Source organism: Prionailurus bengalensis, chromosome X, assembly GCF_016509475.1.
Source record: "Prionailurus bengalensis isolate Pbe53 chromosome X, Fcat_Pben_1.1_paternal_pri, whole genome shotgun sequence".
Taxonomy (NCBI): domain Eukaryota; kingdom Metazoa; phylum Chordata; class Mammalia; order Carnivora; family Felidae; genus Prionailurus; species Prionailurus bengalensis.
In genome coordinates, this window is record NC_057361.1 from 78,081,694 (window position 1) to 78,106,867 (window position 25,174).

General features: G+C 36.5%; 1 protein-coding gene across 1 annotated transcript in view; it reads left to right on the forward strand.

Moving 5' to 3' along the window:
• DIAPH2 (diaphanous related formin 2) overlaps window positions 1-25,174 on the forward strand; it is a 1,001,003-nt gene that overhangs the window by 737,577 nt on the left and 238,252 nt on the right. The window contains exon 26 of the mRNA XM_043571351.1: window positions 24,928-25,063. Coding sequence (XP_043427286.1) covers window positions 24,928-25,063 — 136 coding nt within the window. The remainder of the gene's footprint in view (window positions 1-24,927; window positions 25,064-25,174) is intronic.

Below are 25,174 nucleotides of genomic sequence, written 5' to 3' on the forward strand. Positions count from 1 at the left end.
GCATACTATGGAAGGAGATAAAGAAGAGGTCAGTAGAATATTAGTATAGTAGGAAAAGGACATTGTCATCAGTAAGTAAGCAGTGATATTTAACCAAATCTAGATCATGACCAATAATAGAATCACAATTGAGATGTGTTTTACACTGTGGAATATAGCTGCAGTGCTCATATGCACACAGAATGGCTTGTTTCCCAGAATGCAATCAGTATATAACAGTGTCCTTATTATTTCTAGTTTTGAAAAGAGGATCTTCAGTAATATCTGGTTCCAATGTCTATTCTGTCCAAACCCAGTTTTGAAATGATCACACTATAATATCGTTCTCAGATATTTTCACAGATCAATTCTTTCTGGCTATATGAACCCCAGATTCATGGTGTCACAGACAGTAATGACATTGTATATTCATTTTATTTTTCATGTTTTATAAACTAATGACTCAGACAAGTACACCTATGGATTCAAAAAACCCTAGAAAGAAACAGAGGAATTCCCTATGGGCTTCTGGCATGTTTTCCAACCCCTTTATCACCTAACTAGCTAGTCTTTCAAATAAGCTGATAAGGAAAGAAGGTTTATAACTTTACTTCATTCTACTGTTTTGCCATCCTTCCTATAAAATTCGTTCTAATTATCAGTTTCTTAGAAAAGAATTCAGGCCCTATCATTCTGACTCCTGAAAATGTGAAAGATACCTAATAAGCTTTGTCCTTTCAGTAAATACCCAGTTCATGTCCATGGATATAGTTACATCCTTAATCCTATTTTCCCTGAGCTAAATTATCCATCTTGTGTTTGTGGTGTGGCATTTACCAAACTTTTAGCACTTCTCTTATCCTTCATCAGACGTCTTTTCAGTTTTTTATATATCCCTTAAACAGAGGAAGAGCCAGATGTGTGAAGCCTGTGCTTATACAGTTTAGGAGAAATCATTTCAGGAAAAGAATATAAAAAATAACTTTCTTCTACAAATTTTACAAAAATACATTTCCAGGTAAACATATTGCCAGCACCCCTCCCGTGCAAGTGAGAAGTCCTGATTGCTTTTGCTTCATTAGCTTCATGGTGAATCTGTCTCTGCCCTTAGAGCTGTTCTGCCCATAAATTAAGCACAACCCTTTAAAAAAAGGCCAAACTCTCAAAAAGGATAAACCCAAGTAAGAACATTGTTATCACATGTGCTAAGCTAGTATTTACACTAAATTAATCATCACTGTCTTCATTAATTAAGAAATAGTTATTGCACTCCTACTTTGTATTAGGTGCTCTATTTACCTTATACTTAAGAGTGCTTATCTAAATATAATATCACACCTTAAGCAAGTGAAACCAACATAATGCCTGCTTTTTCAGACACTATTAAACTAAGCCAAAACTGAAACAAACGTGAACAAGAGAAATATATGGATATCTGAATGCATGTTAAATATTTAACAGATACATTAACATTATATACAAGAAAGAATGAGTGCACCTTGTAGTGATGGTTAGTAAAGCAGGTTTCAGGTCTCCAATATAATATGAAGAAGGAGAGGTTTATTTTTTTTTAAGTTTTATTTATTTAAGTAATCTTTACACCCCGTGTGGGGCTTGAACTCACAACCCAAGATCAAGAGTCACATGCTCTTGCAAAGGAGCCAGTCAAGTGTCCCAGTCTTTCTTCTAATTAATGAAAATGACATGTTCTTTACCAATAACATAGCATGGAAGTATCAAGTTACCTTCAAGACTGTTGTAACCTCTACGGGCTGTGTTGTCATTCTTTCCATGTCTCATCAGTGCTCCCTTTTTTATTTGTGTTGCTTGGATTGTACTTGTTGTTTAGAGTTATATATATTTCTCTACATATAAAAATTACCCTGACTGTTCAGACAACATTAATAAAGGGAAAGGTGCTACCCCATAATTACTGGAAGGATATCAATATTTTGGAAAGTAGGACAACTCATCAAACAATCACTTTCTACTTAGAAAAGCCTAAGAGTTCTGATGGCAATCAAGATAGCTTTGTGAAGAGTAAATTGAGCAAAACCATTTTAATTTACTTCTGTGAAAGAACCTGTTCCTTTATAGTCCAAGAGAAAGAAATCTCTATTATTTGCTAAGATTTTGATTCCCTCTGTTGTGACATTCATTCTCAATTTTGGCTGGTAAAAAAAAATAGGATCTAGACTTTAGATTCTAGAATACTATTTCAAATGATAGTAAGACAGTGTTCCAGGTGAGTGAGTCTTAGACATTAGCTAAAAGAGGACTAACACTAACACTGGAGAATGTGTGCTTCTTTGGATGACTCCTAAGTGCCAGGAGCACCATGCATATAATTTATTTTTGGATGTGTATGTTCCTTCAGAAATAGGATCCAGTTCAGTTAGAATTTAGTAAAATATAAAATAATTAAAGGCATCATCCAGGTAGCATAGAAACAAGAACATACACAAGTTCATTAGAAAAAGATTTTTGATTCTTAGTGGAAGGGTACTAACCATGAACCATCAGTATATGAGGTGTGGCTATTTTTTTTTAAGAAAACCCAGAAATGTGTAGAGTCAAAGGACTTTTACCCTCTTCATTATCTTAATTGAAAGATAATGACATTGCCCTAAATATTTTTGAAAATGCCTATTTTGGTTTTTCCCTAAGGGTTATATAGCCTATGCTTTAGATCTTTTCGGGGTTACTATATCCGTGCAATTTGAGGGTTTGCATTTTGCAAACAGCCAAAAATTACATTGAACCAAGTTTTATGAATAAGATATATGATTGAAATGGGTAACAAAATCTCTGGTCAAAATTGTTATTAACCTAAAATAATGAGACTGATTTCATTTGATTCAGAGTTCAATTCTTTTTCTTTTCTTTTTCTTTTTTTGTTTTGAGAGGAGGTGGAGAATACTAGTGGGGGGAGGGGCAGAGGAAGAGAGAATCTCAAGAAGGCTCCATGCCCAGTGTGGAGCCCCAACTCAGGGCTTAATCTCTTGGAGATCATGACCTTAGCTGAAATCAAGAGTCAGATGCTTAACCAACTGAGCCACCCAGGTGCCCCTTGGAGGTCAATTCTGAAGGAGGAAGTATAATCACAAAGTAATGGCTCTTACGAAAATAAGTTTATGGCTTCCCAAGGTGGCTATCTGAATAACAGTATTCATAGTTTCAACAGATATATTGGAACCAATCTTATAAGTTTACAATTGCACCTTAAAATGTTACAAAACAAATGCTATGATATGTTAGGAAAATTCAGGCATGGGAAACTGGGAATATTTTTATATAAGATATTGGTTAGCCCTATCTCATAGGGTATTGTTTCCAGTTTAGTCTATTTTTTGTAAGGGTATATGAGGTTGGAGGAGGCTGCAATTTACAAAATAATGTCCCACCAGTAGAGAAGACTCACAGGAAAACATAAACATCATTGAATTTATAGAAAGATCTCTATGAGAGAGTTGTTGTTCTCTAGAAATTGTATTGAATGGCTTAATTTGGAGTCAACAAAAAAATTTTCCCGAGGGACTCTCTGACCCCTATCTCCCCCCACCCTTTACCCTACAAGCTGAAAAACTCCCCTGTTTTGCATTTGAGGATTAGCCTCACTTTTATGGAATTCAGTCACTGTAGTGGTTCCTGTGGAAAACTTATACCTCCGTGAAGCATTTTTTAAGGAAGATATTGACTAGGTTTCTATTTCTCAGCAGCCAATAGACAAGATAAGGGCTTAAGAAACTGACAGCTTTTAGTTAGACATAAGGAAGTATTTTCTTTTAGAAGTGATTAAGTATCAGGACAGATTCCTGAGGGAGGTCATGGAACCCTATTCACAAGCATTTCTTCAGGGCCCTTCCTGTTCTGAGTCTATATTTCTACTTGTCAAGGTAATTTGATATTCTTATCTAAGTCTCCAAGGTGCTTTTCAACCCTCCCAAATTGGTCTTATGAAAACCTTATTGATTGTGCTGCCTCTTCCATCTTCTAAGATGGTGACAGTAATAAATAAGGCAGTAAACTCAGCCCTTAGCCCTGTAACATACCCCACACCCATGCCTCCCCAAGATGTCCTCCCATTAAAATATTCTATCAGTGACCTTAAAATTTCAGTTTGTTATTTGGTTCAAAATAAAATTTTTTTAAAAAGCGAGAAATTAACTTCATATAGCCGCTCAAAGTGCTTTGCAGATTTTAATTAAATAGAAGTCCATAGAAACATGTCAATTCAATTGTTTTTCTTTCCTAGATGGAAAAGGGGGATACTTAAATACCTACTAAGAAAAAATGTGTCTGTGGAAACCTGCAGCATTTGAAAACCTTTTCCATGCTATAGATTGTAGATTAACTTCTAGCTAATCAGAGTTCTGCATTCTAATGGACTGTGACAGGAGAGGCAGTTTTCCCTCCAACATCAGATCACATGGTTTTGCAGTTGGAAGGCAAATTTTAAAAGAAGGCCTTGGGGATTACAGCCAGCCTTCATTATCGGTGCATGACCGCTTTGTAACCAACTGCAAGTTTAATATCCAAGGAGATTTGCACATAACAGTCTTTTTTTCTTTCTTCTCATTTTTAATAATTTACCCATGAGATATTCTTCACGGCTGCACTGGTGTGCAATGATCTGTTCATCTGTCAAACCTCCAGATATATACAGCATTGGAAAGATACATTAATTTTTTATTTGTTTCCTAAGGAGGCTCAACAGTAAGCTGGTTGTGCTGAATACAGGAAGACTACTTCAGTGAACATGTAGTAGAATTCATTTAACTGGCTCCCTCACCTGCAGCATATCAGTTTCTTCTGAGTCTCTCCTCTGCCAAAAGGAAGTCATTTATACAAATAAACTAAAGGAACTTTTCGTGTAAACCTTCCACCGGAACCTGAGATGGTTTTGTCTTAAACTGAAAGATCACTGGAAAACCTGTGTATTACTAATGCTTGTGGATCCTGCAAATATCTTATTCAAAACAAAGATCTCATTTTTAAAATTAGAACACTTCTTTTCTTTTAACTTTGAAGGTTCTGTGTAAATATTAATCTCTACACAAGTGAATTTTCACTGCAGAGTGTTGAGCTGTGTCAGTGTGACAAATGTCATGGATATCAGACCTCAGAAACACTAAACACTGGCATTTTTAAGAAAATAAATGTAAAGGTCAGTGAACCATAACCTATGCTTGATTAGGAAGAAAACCACCGCTTGAAGGTAGATAATGCTTATTTCAAGGTCACTAAGATTCTCCCAAATAAAGAAATAACGAGGTGGGTAGAGAACTATGTGTAAAGATGTTCTTAGTAATTTAATGTTTTGAAAGTTCCCAGGCTGGAAACTATTATTATGTAAACAGACTGGCTCCAGCTACTAATTCTTAGAAAATATGGAGAGTATCGAAAGTTTAACTAGGTTTTGACCTTTTATGTTATGAAGACTACAGTAGGGAAGAGGGAGCTAGGAAGTGTATTGGGGGTCATTTTATGTAAGGTGATCAGGGGAGGCCTTACTAATGAGACATTTAAGCAGATACTTGATGGTGCTGAGAGCAGAGGGATCACAAGTGTAAAGGTGCTGAGGGAAGGAGACATGGGCTGGAATAGAAGGACCCAGGAGAAGATGAGGTCAGAGAGGTAGCAGGGGGCTAAATCATGTAAGGCCTTATAGGCTATTGGAAGGGCTGTTTTTCTTCACCTCTGAGTAGGAATAGATGAATTCTCTGACTGACAGGTAGTGGATGGAAGAGGGGGAAAGATATAAGAATAGAGCTTTAGGGGAAAGGGAAAATTAAAGGATGGGAAAGGGAAGTATCGTCTACAAAGGAGATGGAGAGAAAACACACTGGTCTATACGAAGGAAGGAACATAATATCTCATAATAATGTCTCCTAACATAACCTAAAAAGGCAGAAAATGTCTATTTTGTTTGACTTGGTTTAGCAGGTTACCTATGGTCTATACATCTGTGATTCATACCGTATTTACATAGGTTAATAAGCACTACTTTAACCTCCATCTAACTACAGTATGAATACATTTGTTCAGTGCCTGTTACTGAGAAACCTAAGTATTTGAGCAGGCTAATCAAGCTTTCAATTACCCTAGTGAAAAAGAAAGTTACACTTCTCAGTTACAAATGTAATTGATTGGTTGATGAAGTATTCATGAGATCTTGCGTAAGAGATCTTTGGGAAAGAAAATATTTATCTGTATTACATTGCTGATAAAGTCTTCAGAGGTATTGACTGTCAGAGTATAGTTTCTATAGCTGGAAATTCTTTGCCCTGAGCATGACTCCTTCAATCCAATATGCCCTTTAAACACAATGAAACTATAGGAAAGGAATATCTAATGTTATTTGATGTTAATTAAAGAATAGGGTTCTTTTCTTTAATGGAAAGCCTTAAATTGTCCCCAGCTGCAGTTGAAAAACCTAATGAGTCATTGCTGCCATCTTATTGTGGGTGTTTTTTTTTTCTCTCATAATGTAATTGTTCAGTTCTTTGTTCAATGCTGAAAATTTCATTTTGGGTCACATTTTAACTTTCCATTTGTAACCTGACATGCTTATTCTAAAATGGAAGTGAGAAAGATCTGGAAAAGTATGTGAGACCTGATTTGCTAGTACCTTTGGTATTCTTTAGGACTTTCTCCCAGTTGTGCTAACAATTAGGGACTTTGGACCAAGTTACACATCACTTAGTGGTAACACACATTTGGGATTTGTTTTTCCCAACAACTCTTGTCATTGGTTGTAGGTAAGCACAGAAAGTTGCAAAAGTATCACTGGTAGCCAAAACAATTCAAGGAAAGAACATGTAGGTATCTATACGAAGCAAAGTAGGAGAGAAGGAAGTAGAATTTTTTTAGGGAAATTTCTTTTGTACGGTGATGAAAAGGTCTCATATGCAGAATCATACTTCCTTTTCATTGTCATGCCCAGGACGTCTCTGGGACAGGGAAAGGACATTGCCGCCATAACTCTGGTTCACTAGTCTAAAACAACCTTTCCATCTCTACCTATTTTTCCTCCTGTTATGCCTGGAATTAAATGAGAACCACCCTCCCCCCCACCCCCACCCCCACAAATGCAAAAAGGTCATATCATTCTTCTTATCTTATATTTGGAATCATCCAGCAGATGATTTTCCATCAGGGCTAGCAGCTTCTTATGGGTAAAGACGGTAAAAGTATAAGAAAGTTTAGCAAGGATTATGGTAGAGGACTGAGTGTAGGCTAATTCACCTGACCTTTCCATAAACCTTTAGGCAGATCAAGTGAATACCACATTCAGAGATAAATATTCATAGAGAAATAAGAGCAAACTTCTAATTTCTAAGCCAAATGGCCTTTTCTTAGAGTATATGTATGCTTCATTTTCTCAGATTGATGTCAGAACTACAGATGTTAAAAAACAAAAACAATAACACCAAAAATAAGTCCATTGCCTTCTTTTAGAAAACTTTACTCCTCAGTTTATGCCACAGTCCCATAAGATGTGTTTAACCTTAAGATGATGTGTGAATTTCGTTATTAGTACACCTAGCAAAACATTCTGTGATGTTTTTGTTTCTTAGATTTGTCAAGTATGGTATAGTAACATAAAAAATTTTCCCCAAAACTTCCTGTTCATTCTATCTAAATCTTTTTTTCTCATGACTCAGGAAGGCAAATCCTGTTTGTTCAAAGTTTGTGAGTGTGTATGTTTCATTTCTTCCTATTTTTACCTGGTATTGGAAGATTTCCCTATCAAAAAGAATGCTTCCTTCTCCCAAGTCTACACATATATGGACATGTTCCTGGGTTGGAAGAAACGGAGTACAGATCCCGAATTGCATGGGACATTGGTATTGCCCAGTGTGGAATAATATAATAACCACCACTCTTCATTGACCACTTTCTATGTGCAAGGCACAGTACTTAATGGCTTTATATGCAATTTCTCATTAAATTGCAAACCAACACTATGAAGTACAGGTATTTCACAGATCAGGAAAGGGGACTTAGTGCAGTTAAGTAAATGGCCCTAAGGGATAAAGTGTGATAGTCATTAGCTAGGATTTAAGCCAGACTTCTCAGTTCCTAAAGGCCATCCTATGTTTACAGGGGTATGCTATTCTTAGAATGTTTGGATTATGGTTCCGGATTTCAGAGGAACAAAATAAATAGGCTTCTTTCTCATTATTTTTATTCTGGGCAGGAATGTTTTGGAAATACTATCAATAAGATGCATGAAAAAATAAAGTCTTAGAATTATATTTATCTAAGAAAGATAGAAATTTACAGTATCTATGTCAGTGATTCTTTAATTTAAATATTAAGTACTCTATGTTATTTTAGAAAGAGGCAACTAAGAGAAACAGTTTAAAATTCTGAAAGGGTTAGCAGGAAACAGAAAGAAGGAAAAGCACAGTTGAATTAAAGCCAAGATAGAATCAGATGCTAGGACAGTTCAAGATAGAAAATGTGGAGAGAATTTCACCTGTTTCGTTGAGTTTTCATTAAAAATAATACCTTAGTGGCTCATGTTTAGTATATGAAAAGATTTTCAATATAATACATACCAGGTTTCTTTATATTGTTGCCAAATTATTTGATTTAGTATCATGTGTGGATCCTAACATCCCTGAGGAATAGAGAAATACTCAGCAGTGTGATCACAGTATGCCTCTGGCACCAGAGTTACCAATTTCTTCACCAAGACATTTCTAATGTACATTTTTTAAGGTTATGTGACTCTAGTTTCATACAGCTTTCAATATGGTAATGAATTACAAGCCTTTCCAAGTATATTCATGCAAGTTCCTAGGGTGATACCAAACCTAAAGGAGAAAAGAATAAATTTCTATTTAAATAAATGCCAAGTGATAGTGATATATATGGATTTTTAAATTACCTTAAATGCCAATAATATATTATAGTTAAAAAATCATATCCAGTATCCTTATGAGGGTAAACTCTCAAAATATGCTACATTTCTAGTCATAGATCAAACATATGTGGTCATTTGTGTCTTAATGGCCAGATTCTTACTTTTCAAACTTTCAGATGTTTCTATTAATAATAAATGCCACCATGTATAGAGCATTTCTTCTACACCAGGCATTGTCTTCAGTGTTTTATATAAACATTATTTCCCTTAATCTATTTAACACCCAAGTACTCAAAGTAATTTGAGTAGTAGTATCTCCATTCTACAGATATGGAAAACTGTATTTAGTGGAAACTAAAGCGCAAAGAGATGAAGTAACTAACTTAATCAATGACACATAGCTTTTAGCATAAGTAATGGGAGCTTGGAATTGAAACCAGGTTTATCTCATTCCAAGATCCATTTCCCTTCGTAATTATTCCACTTCATCTCTCAAATATACCTTTAGCTTTCATTCAGATCACAGTGCTTGCAAAGTGCTTTTGCAGTTAGCAGTGGGTTAATAAGCCTTTGAGGACGATGGAAGCAAGAAATGGTTTTGATGGTGGTGGTTTTGTTTTGAAGTATCACAAGATTGGAAGATGCTTGCTTAACATAGGCCTCACATGAATGAAGCAGGCATTTGAGTCCCTTGGAATTTTCTGAACCAGTTTTCATAGATGCTGGAGAGGATGTGGAGAAACCGGAACCGTCTTGCACTGTTGGTGGTAATGCAAACTAGTGCAGCCGCTGTGGAAAAGTGTGGAGGTTCCTCAAAAAATTAAAAATAGATCTACCCTATGACCCAGCAACAGCACTGCTAGGAATTTACCCAAGGGGTGTAGGAGTGCTGATGCATAGGGGCACTTGTACCCCAATGCTTATAGCAGCACTTTCAACAATAGCCAAATTATGGAAAGAGCCTAAATGTCCATCAACGGATGAATGGATAAAGAAATTGTGGTTTATATACACAATGGAATACTACGTGGCAATGAGAAAGAATGAAATATGGCCTTTTGTAGCAACGTGGATGGAACTGGAGAGTGTGATGTTAAGTGAAATAAGCCATACAGAGAAAGACAGATACCATATGTTTTCACTCTTATGTGGATCCTGAGAAACGTAACAGAAACCCATGGGGGAGGGGAAGGGGGAAAAAGTTACAGAGAGGAAAGGAGGCAAACCATAAGAGACTCTTAAATACTGAAAACAAACTGAGGGTTGATGGGGGTGGGGAAGGGGGAAAGTGGGTGATGGGCATTGAGGAGAGCACCTGTTGGGATGAGCAGTGGGTGTTATATGGAAACCAATTTGATAATAAGTTATAAAAAACAAAAAAGAACTCCAAATTCAGGAAAAAAAAACCTTAATTGGAATAAATGAGAGGTCTTAGCATTTACATCAGCTTTTTTTTTTCCATACGACATTTTTAGCCCATAGGTCTCATTTGTTAATTATGCACAGCAAGGGAAATAAGATTTTTAATTCATGTTTTCAGGAAGACAATAGAGATTTCAGTGAGAGACTTAAAATTAGGTTGCTGAATATATTTTGCAGTAAATCCTAGAGACATTTTCTGTTATATTTTGCTCCTATTGTACTTTTTACTGACTCTTGAAAAATAGATATGCTGGTAAAACTGAAGCTTTTTTTGGTACATATTTATCCTGTCTGAGGTTACCACCAAAACACTTTCTCAATTAGCATCCTTTAAAAAGAACACATTTCTGTACATTGAAAGAATCTAATCAGTTGGCATCCCCAACCCTAAGAAATAATGATTGATGCTTCCTAGAGAATGATGCTTAAGTACTCATGACTAAGTGTTTTAAAATGTTCAGTGATGCTTGACAAATATAAAGTGTTGTTAATCACAGTTACTTAAGAGATTTTTTTTAAACCTGAATATAAATTTACTCCTGTTGCTTTTATTCTTTTAATTATTTTGAGCTTTGTTTTGTAGGACTTAGGATGAAAAGAATACATCCTATCCCTCAAAGGAGTTTTCTCCTTAGCTCATAAGCTTTTACATTTTTAGGAGAGTTAAAGTCTTGAGAATTTCTTTTCTTTCACTCTAGTAAAACTAAAGATTGTCGATATGAAACTATAGTTACAATTTTCCTTTCTCTTTTAAAGTTGTTTTTTTTTTTTAAAGAGAGAGTGTTTCCCATCTCCAGTTTTCTAAAGCCAGAGCCAAAGAATAAAAACATCAAGAGGAATAGGGTCTTATTTTCAACATGAAGCCTCTTCATGAATACAGAAATGGTGATATCAGGACCTAAATCTCACTCCACAGTCTATGTTGCTTGAAAAATATATGGCTTTGTAGATGCTTCATTCATTTTCATTAATACCAAACCACAGAAATTATTTTCCTCTTCCATTTTGGTCTCTTTAGGATTACAGATGCCATTTCAAATTGTGTAGCTCTTTTGTTGTTAAATCTTTTCCTGAAACACGTAAGATGTAAACTGTTGGGCCGTTATTTCATCTGTTTTGTCATTTACTAGATCTACATTCATGTTGTTTTAGTAGTGCCTGTGACAAGCCCCCATTTTGTATAGAAATTTATCCAATTCACATATGCCAAATTTCTCCATTGGTGATTCTTTAATAATGAGTATTGACTTATTTTCTTATACCTCCAATTGCATCAGTTTAGATTTATATATATATATATTTTTCCTTTTTTGGTTTTACTCTATTGTCAAGAAACAGGAAATAAATATATGGAGAATGGTATAGAAATAGTATGATTCAAGTTCATGAACCATATAATGCCTATCAGTAATCTATATCAACATTTCTTTTCTCAAAGATAGTGTAGATTTGAGCTATTTTTATGTTTTTATAATCATTCTACTGTTTTCATTAGATGATCTTAGTCCATGAGAGGATGCTTATGAAAAGTCAACAGTCTTAGAGATAGGATTGTCAGATTTGTCAAATGAAAATACTGGATGCCCAGTTAAATTTGAATTTCACATAAACCATGAATATTTTTTTAATATTAATGTGCCCCAAATAGTACATGACTTTTTAAGTATATTGCACACAATACCCAATGCCCACTTAGGTATGTGTGGGATATACTTATACTAAAAATTATACATGATTCATTTGATATTGAAATTAAAATTTAACGAAGAATCTTATATTTTATCAGGGAACTCTACTTGGAAGACATCGTGGTAGCATAAGTGAACATATGTTGTTCTGCCACTTAAGTAGCTATGTAACCTTGTGCATCTCATTTAAATTACCTGAACCTAAGTTTCATCGCCTGCAAAATAACAAATAATAGTTACATTACAGGTTTTCTATAAAGATTCAAAGTTACTTATTTAAAACACCTGCACATAATAAATTTCCATTAACAAATAGCTGTTACTGGGGCACCTGGATGGCTAAGTTGGTTAAGCATCCGATTTCAGCTCAGGTCATGATCTCATGGTTTGTGGGTTTGAGCCCCGCATCGGGCTCTGTGCTGATAGCTCAAAGCCTAGAACCTGCTTTGGATTTTGTGTCTCCCTGTCTCTCTCTCTGCCCCTTTCCTGGTGGCTCCCTCTCTGTCTCTCTCTCTCTCAAAAATAAATATTAAAAGAAATTTTAAGCAATAGCTCTTATTATCAGAACAAGGAAGTACTACAAAAGCAAGTTACCATTTTTTCATCTTTATAATAAATTACAGCACTCAGCACATAAACAACTCTTTAGATTGATAATTGAACAGTACACCCAGATGTTGATAACTGTTTACCAGATCAGAGATTTGACCAGTAATAAAATACACGTAAGCACTAACCTTCCTTCTCTCCCCTACTATTTACCTCCTCTTATGTTACTTACCAAAGATCATACAACTTTTTGTATCAAATTCTGAATATATGTTGCCTTTTCATATTGTCTTTTTTTCTAAGTTGTAATTTTATTTAAATCCTGCCTTTCTCAAACATCTTTTAAAAATTTTATGAATTTTTATTGAGGTATAATTTACATATAAATTTTATATATAAAATTCACCATTTTGAAATATATAATTTAGTGTTTTTAGTATATTCACAAGGTTGTTCAACCATCACCACTATCTACTTCAAGACATTTTGATCACCCCCAAAATAAACCCCATACTCATTAGAAGGTACTCCCCATTCTTCCCACCCCCCATCCCCTGGCAACCACTAATCTATTCTCTGTCTCTATGAATTTGCCTATTCTAGACATCACATATAAATGTAATCATTTCATATGCAGCCTTTTGTGTCTGATTTCTTTCACTTAGCAGAATATTTTAAGATTCATCCATATTGCAGCATATATCACTACTTCATTATTTTTATGGTTGAATAAATTCCATTGTATGGATATATAATATATTTTGTTTATTTAGCAATTGATAGACATTTGAGTTGTTTCTCCTTATGGGCTATTAGGAATACTGCTGCTATTATTGTGCAGTATTTTTTATGAACGTGGGTTTTATTGTCTCTTGGGTATGTATGTAGGAGTAGAATTGCTGGATCATATTGTAACTCTGTGTTTAGCATTTTAAGGAACAGCCAGACAATTTTCCAAAATGATTCACCATTTTACATTCACGTCAGCAATGCAAAGAGTTCTAATTTCTCCACATCCTCACCTGTTATTATCTGTTTTTTTTCTTTTACTTCCTTCTTTAAATTGTAGCCATCCTATTGGCATGCAGTGGTACCTCATTCTGGTTTTTATTATCTGTTCCCTGAGGATTAACAATGTCTAACATCTTTTCTTAGATGTTATAGATTCATAGATATCTATAGATGATACAGGTATAGATGTAGATAGATATATCTTTGAAGAAATATTCAAATCTTTTGCCCATTTTTAACTGGGTTGTCTTTTTATTACTGAGTTATAAGATCTTTTATATATCCTTATCAGATATATGATTTACAAAAATTTTCTCCCATTCTGTGTGTTATTTCTTCACTTTCTTCACAGAGTCCTTTGACGGGTAAAAGGTTTTAGTTTGGATGAAGCTTTATTAATCTATGTTTTTCTTTGAATGCTTATACTTTTGGTGTCATATTCACATTGCCTTTTGTTCCTTAATGAAACAAGCATTAAACCAGGAGTAAATACACATGATTTTTATTCCAAAATTTTCACTTACATAAATGTGTGACCTTAAGCCATTATTTAAACTATTTGGAACTCATTTTCCACGTATTTGAAAAGAAGCTGAGTTCAACAGAGTATGTACTTTGTAATTTTGTATAAATTATCTCTATGAAACCCCCCAGGTTAGTAATTCTCCACCTGCCTAACATTTGGCAATCTCTGGAGACATTTTTGGTTGTCACAGCTAGGAAGGTGTGCTACTGGCATCACGTGTCCTGCTAAACATGTTACAATGCACAGGACAGCTCCCACAGCAAAAAATGACACCAGCCAAAAATTACACTAGTGCTGAGATTGAGAAACACTGTTCTAAAATTATGATTCTATCATTCCAACTTAAGTGGTAGTCTTTAATTTTGCCTGTATGAGCCAGATCATTTTGTGTTCTTAGCCTAATACGGGAGGTACTAGCCTGAGGGAGGCAAAAAAAGGGGGGCATATGAATAATTCTTGTAAGTGAGGAGAATTTTTGAAAATGTTTTCAGGGCACCTGGGTGGCTCAGTTGGTTAAGTGTCCAACTTCGGCTCAGGTCATGATCTCGCAGTTTGTGAGTTCGAGCCCCACGTCGGGCTCTGTGCTGACAGCTCAGAGCCTGGAGCCTGCTTCCAATTCTGTGTCTCCCCCTCTCTCAGCCCCTCCCCTGCTCATGCTCTGTCTCTCAATAATAAATAAACGTTAAAAAATGTAAAAAAAATCAAAAAAAAAGAAAATGTTTTCAAGACTTGTAAAAAGTATTGTGTCTTTATTATGAAGAAAACAATTTTCAATATAGACACCTCCAGGAAAGGCCTTGTATGTATTCTTGTTATTGAGTCTTTTTCTGTAGGGTTTCTGGAACAACGTAGTTTTGTTGAAATCATATATGCTATGATGTATATCTAATCAAAAATATAGGAGAAAATAAACAAAAATAGCTTGATAGAAGGAACTTGCTGTTTGTATGTCTTTGTATTAGTGACTTCTCTGAATTCAAAAAAAAGTTAATATTATACTAGTTGATCAGTTTATTTCAACTTTCTTCCCATACCACCTACTGGAATATACTAATTCACTTGTGTTCCACAAATAATTTATATAAAATATATCAGACAAACTGGGGCACCTGGGTGGCTCAGTCGGTTAAGCATCCGACTTCGGCTCAGAACATGATCTCATGGTTCATGAGTTCGAACCCTGCATCAGTTTCTCTACTGTCAGTTCAGAGCCTGCTATGGATCCTCTGTCCTCCCCCACCATGCCCATGCCCCTTCCCTGCTTGCTCTCTCTCTCTCTCTCTCTCTCAAAAATAAATGAACATTTTTTTTATTTTTTTATTTTTATTTATTTTTATTTTTTTATTTTATTATTATTATTATTTTTTAATATATGAAAATTATTGTCAAATTGGTTTCCATACAACACCCAGTGCTCATCCCAAAAGGTGCCCTCTTCAATACCCATCACCAACCCTCTCCTCCCTCCCACCCCACATCAACCCTCAGTTTGTTCTCAGTTTTTAACAGTCTCTTATGCTTTGGCTCTCTCCCACTCTAACCTCTTTTTTTTTTCTTTTTTCCTCCCCCTCCCCCATGGGTTCCTGTTAAGTTTCTCAGGATCCACATAAGAGTGAAACCATATGGTATCTGTCTTTCTCTGTATGGCTTATTTCACTTAGCATCACACTCTCCAGTTCCATCCACGTTGCTACAAAAGGCCATATTTCATTCTTTCTCATTGCCACATAGTATTCCATTGTGTATATAAACCACAATTTCTTTACCCATTCATCAGTTGATGGACATTCAGGCTCTTTCCATAATTTGGCTATTGTTGAGAGTGCTGCTATGAACATTGGGGTACAAGTGCCCCTATTCATCAGTACTCCTGTATCCCTTGGATAAATTCCTAGCAGTGCTATTGCTGGGTCATAGTGTAGGTCTATTTTTAATTTTCTGAGGAACCTCCACACTGCTTTCCAGAGCGGCTGCACCAATTTGCATTCCCACCAACAGTGCAAGAGGGTTCCCGTTTCTCCACATCCTCTCCAGCATCTATAGTCTCCTGATTTGTTCATTTTGGCCACTCTGACTGGCGTGAGGTGATACCTGAGTGTGGTTTTGATTTGTATTTCCCTGATGAGGAGCGACGTTGAGCATCTTTTCATGTGCCTGTTGGCCATCCGGATGTCTTCTTTAGAGAAGTGTCTATTCATGTTTTCTGCCCATTTCTTCACTGGGTTATTTGTTTTTTGGGTGTGGAGTTTGGTGAGCTCTTTATAGATTTTGTATACTAGCCCTTTGTCCGATATGTCATTTGCGAATATCTTTTCCCATTCCGTTGGTTGCCTTTTAGTTTTGTTGGTTGTTTCCTTTGCTGTGCAGAAGCTTTTTATCTTCATAAGGTCCCAGTAATTCACTTTTGCTTTTAATTCCCTTGCCTTTGGGGATGTGTCGAGTAAGAGATTGCTACGGCTGAGGTCAGAGAGGTCTTTTCCTGCTTTCTCCTCTACGGTTTTGATGGTTTCCTGTCTCCCATTCAGGTCCTTTATCCATTTTGAGTTTATTTTTGTGAATGGTGTGAGAAAGTGGTCTAGTTTCAACCTTCTGCATGTTGCTGTCCAGTTCTCCCAGCACCATTTGTTAAAGAGGCTGTCTTTTTTCCATTGGATGTTCTTTCCTGCTTTGTCAAAGATGAGTTGGCCATACGTTTGTGGGTCTAGTTCTGGGGTTTCTATTCTATTCCATTGGTCTATGTGTCTGTTTTGGTGCCAATACCATGCTGTCTTGATGATGACAGCTTTGTAGTAGAGGCTAAAGTCTGGGATTGTGATGCTTCCTGCTTTGGTCTTCTTCTTCAAAATTCCTTTGGCTATTCGGAGCCTTTTGTGGTTCCATATGAATTTTAGGATTGCTTGTTCTAGTTTCGAGAAGAATGCTGGTGCAATTTCGATTGGGATTGCATTGAATGTATAGATAGCTTTGGGTAGTATTGACATTTTGACAATATTTATTCTTCCAACCCACGACACGGAATGTTTTTCCATTTGTTTATATCTTCTTCAATTTCCTTCACAAGCTTTCTATAGTTTTCAGCATACAGATCTTTGACATCTTTGGTTAGATTTATCCCTAGGTATTGTATGGTTCTTGGTGCAATTGTGAATGGGATCAGTTTCTTTATTTGTCTTTCTGTTGCTTCATTGTTACTGTATAAGAATGCAACTGATTTCTGTACATTGATTTTGTATCCTGCAACTTTGCTGAATTCATGTATCAGTTCTAGCAGACTTTTGGTGGAGTCTATCGGATTTTCCATGTATAATATCATGTCATCTGCAAAAAGCGAAAGCTTGACTTCATCTTTGCCAATTTTGTTGCCTTTGATTTCCTTTTGTTGTCTGATTGCTGATGCTAGCACTTCCAACACTATGTTAAACAGCAGCGGTGAGAGTGGACATCCTTGTCGTGTTCCTGATCTCAGGGAAAAAGCTCTCAGTTTTTCCCCATTGAGGATGATGTTAGCTGTGGGCTTTTCATAAATGGCTTTTATGATCTTTAAGTATGTTCCTTCTATCCCGACTTTCTCAAGGGTTTTTATTAAGAAAGGGTGCTGGATTTTGTCAAAGGCCTTTTCTGCATCGATTGACAGGATCATATGGTTCTTCTCTTTTTTTTGTTAATGTGATGTATCACGTTGATTGATTTGCGAATGTTGAACCAGCCCTGCATCCCAGGAATGAATCCCACTTGATCAGGGTGAATAATTCTTTTTATATGCCATTGAATTCGATTTGCTAGTATCTTATTGAGAATTTTTGCATCCATATTCATCAGGGATATTGGCCTGTAGTTCTCTTTTTTTACTGGGTCTCTGTCTGGTTTAGGAATCAAAGTAATACTGGCTTCCTAGAATGAGTCGGGAAGTTTTCCTTCCCTTTCTAATTCTTGGAATAGCTTGAGAAGGATAGGTATTATCTCTGCTTTAAACGTCTGGTAGAACTCCCCTGGGAAGCCATCTGGTCCTGGACTCTTATTTGTTGGGAGATTTTTGATAACCGATTCAATTTCTTCGCTGGTTATGGGTCTGTTCAAGCTTTCTATTTCCTCCTGATTGAGTTTTGGAAGAGTGTGGGTGTTTAGGAATTTGTCCATTTCTTCCAGGTTGTCCAATTTGTTGGCGTATAATTTTTCCTAGTATTCCCTGATAATTGTTTGTATCTCTGAGGGATTGGTTGTAATAATTCCATTTTCATTCATGATTTTATCTATTTGGGTCATCTCCCTTTTCTTTTTGAGAAGCCTGGCTAGAAGTTTGTCAATGTTGTTTATTTTTTCAAAAAACCAACTCTTGGTTTCGTTGATCTGCTCTACAGTTTTTTTTTTTTTAGATTCTATATTGTTTATTTCTGCTCTGATCTTTATTATTTCTCTTCTTCTGCTGGGTTTGGGGTGTCTTTGCTGTTCTGCTTCTATTTCCTTTAGGTGTGCTGTTAGATTTTGTATTTGGGATTTTTCTTGTTTCTTGAGATAGGCCTGGATTGCAATGTATTTTCCTCTCAGGACTGCCTTCACTGCCTCCCAAAGTGTTTGGATTGTTGTATTTTCATTTTCGTTTGTTTCCATATATTTTTTAATTTCTTCTCTAATTGCCTGGTTGACCCACTCATTCGTTAGTAGGGTGTTCTTTAGCCTCCATGATTTTGGAGTTTTTCCAGACTTTTTTCTGTGGTTGATTTCAAACTTCATAGCATTGTGGTCTGAAAGTATGCATGGTATAGTTTCAATTCTGGTAAACTTATGAAGGGCTGTTTTGTGACCCAGTATATGATCTATCTTGGAGAATGTTCCATGTGCACTCGAGAAGAAAGTATATTCTGTTGCTTTGGGATGCAGAGTTCTAAATATATCTTTCAAGTCCATCTGATCCAAAGTGTCATTCAGGGCCCTTGTTTCTTTATTGACCGTGTGTCTAGATGATCTATCCATTTCTGTAAGTGGGGTGTTAAAGTCCCCTGCAATTACCACATTCTTATCAATAAGGTTGCTTATGTTTATTATTAGTTGTTTTGTATATTTGGGGGCTCCGGTATTCGGCACATAGACATTTATAATTGTTAGCTCTTCCTGATGGATAGACCCTGTAACTATTATATAATAGTTACAGCCTTTAATTTAAAGTCTAGTTTGTCTGATATAAGTATGGCTACTCCAGCTTACTTTTGGCTTTCAGTAGCATGATAAATAGTTCTCCATCCCCTCATTCTCAATCTAAAGGTGTCCTCAGGTCTAAAATGAGTCTCTTGTACACAGCAAATAGATAGGTCTTGTGTTTTTTTATCCATTCTGATACCCTATGTCTTTTGGTTGGCGCATTTAATCCATTTACATTCAGTGTTACTATAGAAAGATACAGGTTTAGAATCATTGTGATGTCTGTATGTTTTATGCTTGTAGTGATGTCTCTGGGACTTTGTCTCACAGGGTCCCCCTTAGGATCTCTTGTAGGGCTCGTTTAGTGGTGACAAATTCCTTCAGTTTTTGTTTGTTTGGGAAGACCTTTCTCTCTCCTTCTATTCTAAATGACAGACTTGCTGGATAAAGGATTCTCGGCTGCATATTTTTTCTGTCTAGCACCCTGAAAATCTCGTGCCAATTCTTTCTGGCCTGCCAAGTTTCAAAAGAGAGATCAGTCACGACTCTTATAGGTCTCCCTTTATATGTGAGGGCACGTTTATCCCTTGCTGCTTTCAGAATTTTCTCTTTATCCTTGTATTTTGCCAGTTTCACTATGATATGTCGTGCAGAAGATCGATTCAAGTTACGTCTGAAGGGAGTTCTCTGTGCCTCTTGGATTTCAATGCCTTTTTCCTTCCCCAGTTCAGGGAAGTTCTCAGCTATGATTTCTTCAAGTACCCCTTCAGCACCTTTCCCTCTCTCTTCTGCCTCTGGGATACCAATTATGCGTATATTATTTCTTTTTAGTGTATCACTTAGTTCTCTAATTTTCCCCTCATACTCCTGGATTTTTTTATCTCTTTTTCTCAGCTTCCTCTTTTTCCATACCTTTATCTTCTAGTTCACCTATTCTCTCCCCTGTCTCTTCAATCGGAGCCGTGGTGGTGTCCATTTTGTTTTGCAGTTCGTTTAAAGCGTTTTTCAGCTCCTCATGACTGTTCCTTAGTCCCTTGATCTCTGTAGCAAGAGATTCTCTGCTGTCCTATATACTGTTTTCAAGCCCAGCCATTAATTTTATGACTGTTATTCTAAATTCACTTTCTGTTATATTATTTAAATCCTTTTTGATCAGCTCATTAGCTGTTGTTATTTCCTGGAGATTCTTCTGAGGGGAGTTCTTCCGCTTGGTCATTTTGGATAGTCCCTGGCGTGGTGAAGACCTGCAGGGCACTTCCCCTGTGCTGTGGTGTATAACTGGATTTGGTGGGCGGGGCCACAGTCAGACCTGATGTCTTCCCCCAGCCCACCGCTGGGGCCACAGTCAGACTGGTGTGTGTCTTCTCTTCCCCTCTCCTAAGGGCGGGATTCACTGTGGGGTGGCATGGCCCGTCTGGGCTATTTGCACACTGCCAGGCTTGTGATGCTGGGGATCTGGAGTATTAGCTGGGGTGGGTAGGCAAGGTGCATGGGGGCAGGAGGGGCAGGCTTAACTCGCTTCTCCTTAGGTGATCCACTTCAAGAGGGGCCCTGTGGCAGTGGGAGGGAGTCAGATCCGCTGCTGGAGGTTTGGTCTCGCAGAAACACAGTGTTGGGTGTTTGCGCAGAGCGAGCAAGTTCCCTGGCAGGAACTGGTTCTCTTTGGGAATTTTGCTGGGGGATGGGCGGGGGAAATGGCGCTGGCGAGCACCTTTGTTCCCCACCAAACTGAGCTCTGTCGTCCGGGGGCTCAGCAGCTCTCCCTCCATTTGTCCTCCAGCCTTCCCGCTTTCTGAGCAGAGCTGTTAACTTATGACCTCCCAGACGCTAAGTCGCGCTTGCTGTCGGAACACAGTCTGTCAGGCCCCTCCGCTTTTGCAAGCCAGACTCGGGGGCTCTGCTTGGCCGGCGAGCCGCTCCTCTGCCCCGGCTCCCTCCCACCAGTCCGTGGAGCGCACACCGCCTCGCCGCCCTTCCTACCCTCTTCCGTGGGCCTCTCGTCTGTGCTTGGGTCTGGCGACTCCGTTCTGCTAATCCTCTGGCAGTTTTCTGGGTTATTTAGGCAGGTGTAGGTGGAATCTATGTGATCAGCAGGACGCGCGGTGAGCCCAGTGTCCTCCTACGCTGCCATCTTCCCTAAATGAACATTTTTATTAAAATTAAATAAAAATTGTAAAATACAATACATCAAACAATATCTTGAAATATGTCCTCAGCATTTCTAAAGATCTTGGCATGTAATAAGCTGTTAAACTTTCAGGTATTTTCTTCCTGTGATAACATAGCTGATTGTTTCATGCCCTTCACCATTAGATGTAATTTGTACCACCACTACCACAACCACCACCATCATCATAGACCTACTGTTCTATGCACTTTATGAGTATATGCAATTTTTCCTCACAAAAATCCTATGAGGTAGTTTTTTTATTCCTTTTTTGCAGATAAAGGAAAGATGTATAATAAAGTGTTAAATACTTGCTAAACCATATTTTCATATTTAACCTTTTCTTGTGTATCAAAACTATTTCATAATTCAGCAATGGAAAAAACATATTTATTGTTAAACCTGTGAACATTCATGTCCCTAAATTTCTGCCACTCCAGGTTATGACAATTAAAGCCTAAGCTATTTCCTAACAACCAACACCACAGAAATGCAACATATATTAGGAGAATATTATAAAAAACTGTATGAGAACAAATTGGAAAACCTGGGAGAAATGGATAAATTCCTAGAAACAAATATTAACTACCAACCTGAAACAGGAAGGAATAGAAAACTAGAACATACCAACAACTAGCAAAGAAATTGAATCAGTAATGAAAAAATCCCAACAAATAAAAGTATAGGGCCAGATGGCTTCACATGTAAAGAAGAGTTAATACCTATTCTTTTCAAACTCTTCCAAAAACTAGAAAAGGAAGGGAAACATCAAAATTCATTGTATGAGGCCAGCATTGCCCGAATACCAGAACCAGATAAAGGCTCCAGTAAAAGAGAGAGCTACAAGCCAATATCCATGATGAACATGCATGCAGAAATTCTCAATAAAATACTAGCAAACAGAATCCAACAGTACATTAAAAAAAATCATTCACCATGATCAAGTGGGATTTATTCCTGGGTTGCAAAGGCAGTTCAATATTCTCAAATCAATCAATGTGATATACCACATTAATTAAAGAAAGTATAAGAACTATATGATCCTTTCAATAGATATAGAAAAAGCATTTGACAAAGTACAATATCCATTCATGATAAGAACCCTCAATAAATATGTTTAGAGGGAACATACCTTAACATAGTAAAGGCAATATATGGAAAACCCACAGCTAATATCATCCTCAATGGGGAAAAACTGAGTCAGGAAAGAGACAGGGATGTCCACTCTCACCACTGTTATTTAACATAGCAATGGAAGTCATAGCAACAGCAATGAGACAACAAAAAGAAATAAAAGGCATCCAAATCAGCAAAGAAGAAGCAAAACTTTCACTATTTGAAGATGACATAATACTCTATATAGAAAACCTGGAAGACACCAAAAAAACTGCTAGAACCAATAAACTAATTCCAATAAACTAATTCAGGAAAGTTGCAGGATACAAAATCAATCTGCAGATATCTGTTGCATTTCTATACACCAATAATGAAGGAACAGAGAAATTAAGAAATCAATACCACTTACAGTTACACCCAAAACAATAAGATACCTTGGAAAAAACCAAGGAGGTGAAAGACCTGTATTCTGAAAACTATAAAACACTGATGAAACAAATTGAAGATGACACAAAGAAAGGTAAAAACATTCCATGCTCATGGATTGAGAGAACAAATATTGTTAAAATGTCTATACTACCCAAAGCAATCTCCACATTTAATGTAATCCCTATCAAATACTAGCAGTGTTTTTAACAGAGCTAAAACAAACAATCCTAAAATTTGTTTGGAGACACAAAGGACCCTAATAGCCAAAACAACATTGAAGAAGAAAAGCAAACCTGTAGGTATCACAATTCCGGACTTCAAGTTATAAAACAAAACTGTAGTAACCAAACAGTATGGTACTGGCACAAAAATAGACACATAGGTCAATGGAGCAGAGTAGAAAACCCAGAAATGAACCCACAACTATATGGTCAGTTAATCTTCCATAAAGCAGGAAAAAATATCCAATGGGAAAAAGTCTTTTCAAAGAAAAGTCTCTTTTCTTTGGTTCTAGAAGAAAAATACAGTGTTGGGAAACCTGGACAGCTACATGCAGCAGAATGAAACTGGACCACTTTCTTATACCATACACACAAAAAAATTTTAAATAGAGGAAAGACCTAAATGTGAGACAGGAATCTGTTAAAATTGTAGAGGAAAACAAAGCTAGTAACCTCTTTAACTAACTTCTTTGACATCATCTGTAGCAACTTCTTTGTAAATATGTCTCCTGAGGCAAGGAAAACAAAAACAAAAGTAAACTATGGAGACTTCATCAAAGTAAAAAGCTTCTACACAGTGAAGAAAACAATCAACAAAACTAAAAGGATACCTGTGGAATGGGAGAAGACATTTGCAAATGACATATCTGATAAAGGGTTAATATCCAAAATATATAAAGAAGTTATAAAGACTCACACCAAAAACAAATGAATAATCTAGTTAAAATATAGGCATGAATAGGCATTTTCTCAAAGAAGACATACAGATGGCTGACAAACACATGAAGAGATGCTCAGCATCACTCATCAGGGAAATACAAATCTGAACTAGAATGAGGTATCACCTTACACCTGTCAGAATTGCTAAAATGAACAACACAAGAAACTACAGGTATTGGTGAGTATGTGGAGAAAGGGGGATCCTCTTACAGTGTTGGTGGGAATGCAAACTGGTGCAGTCACTCTGGAAAACAGTGTAGAGTTTCCTCAAAAAGTTAAAAATAGAACTACCTTAGGATCCAGCAATTGCACTACTAGGTATTTACCCAAAGAATAAAAAAAAATTACTAATTCAAAGGGGTACTTGCAACCTGATGTTTATAGCAGCATTATTGACAGTAGCCAAATTATGTAAACAACCCAAGTGTACGTCAATTGATGAATGGATAAAGAAGAGGTGATATGTGTGTGTGTGTGTGTGTGTGTGATGGAATGTTACTTAGCGATGAAAAAGAATAAAATCTTGCCATTTGCAACAAAATGGATGGAGCTAGAGAGTTTTATGCTAAGTGAGATAAGTCAGAGAAGGGAAAATACCATGATTTCACTCATATGTGGAATTTAAGAAATGAAACAGATGAACAAAGAGGGAGGGAGAGACAGTGAGGTAAACCAGAAAACAGACTCTTAACTATAGAGAACAAAATGAGGGTTGCTAGAGGGAAGGTGAGATGGGTGAAATAGGTAATGAGGATTAATTGTGCACCTGTTGTGATGGGCACTGTGTGTTGTATGGAAGTGTTGAATCACTATGTTGTACACCTGAAACTAATATTACGTTGTATTTTAAGCAACTAGAATTTAAAAACTAAAAAAATATAAAACATGAGTTATTTCCAATTATTTTCAAAAAGGGATGTCTTCGAATTATTTGTTTCTCTCAAAAGTATATATATGGACCTTGAAGCTGCTATAATATTTTACCATCTCTGAGCACCCACATGCATGTATGTATATATATAATTTTTAACTTGCACAGTTTCTGTAACATATAAGTAATGGAAGGATTTGTGTTTAACTTTGTATAGGAAGCAGTGAAAGAAAACAATAAGAGAAAAGAAATGGAAGAGAAGACTAGGAGGGCAAAGCTCGCAAAAGAGAAAGCTGAACAAGAAAAGTTAGAACGCCAGAAGAAAAAGAAACAACTCATTGATATAAACAAAGGTATGAAGTACTTTAAAAAATTTTAAATAAAGTAATTTCACTTAATTTTGGATTATAAATTAAATGTTTTGTGTAGAAATTTCACAATATTATTAGTTACTTGTGTCAAAT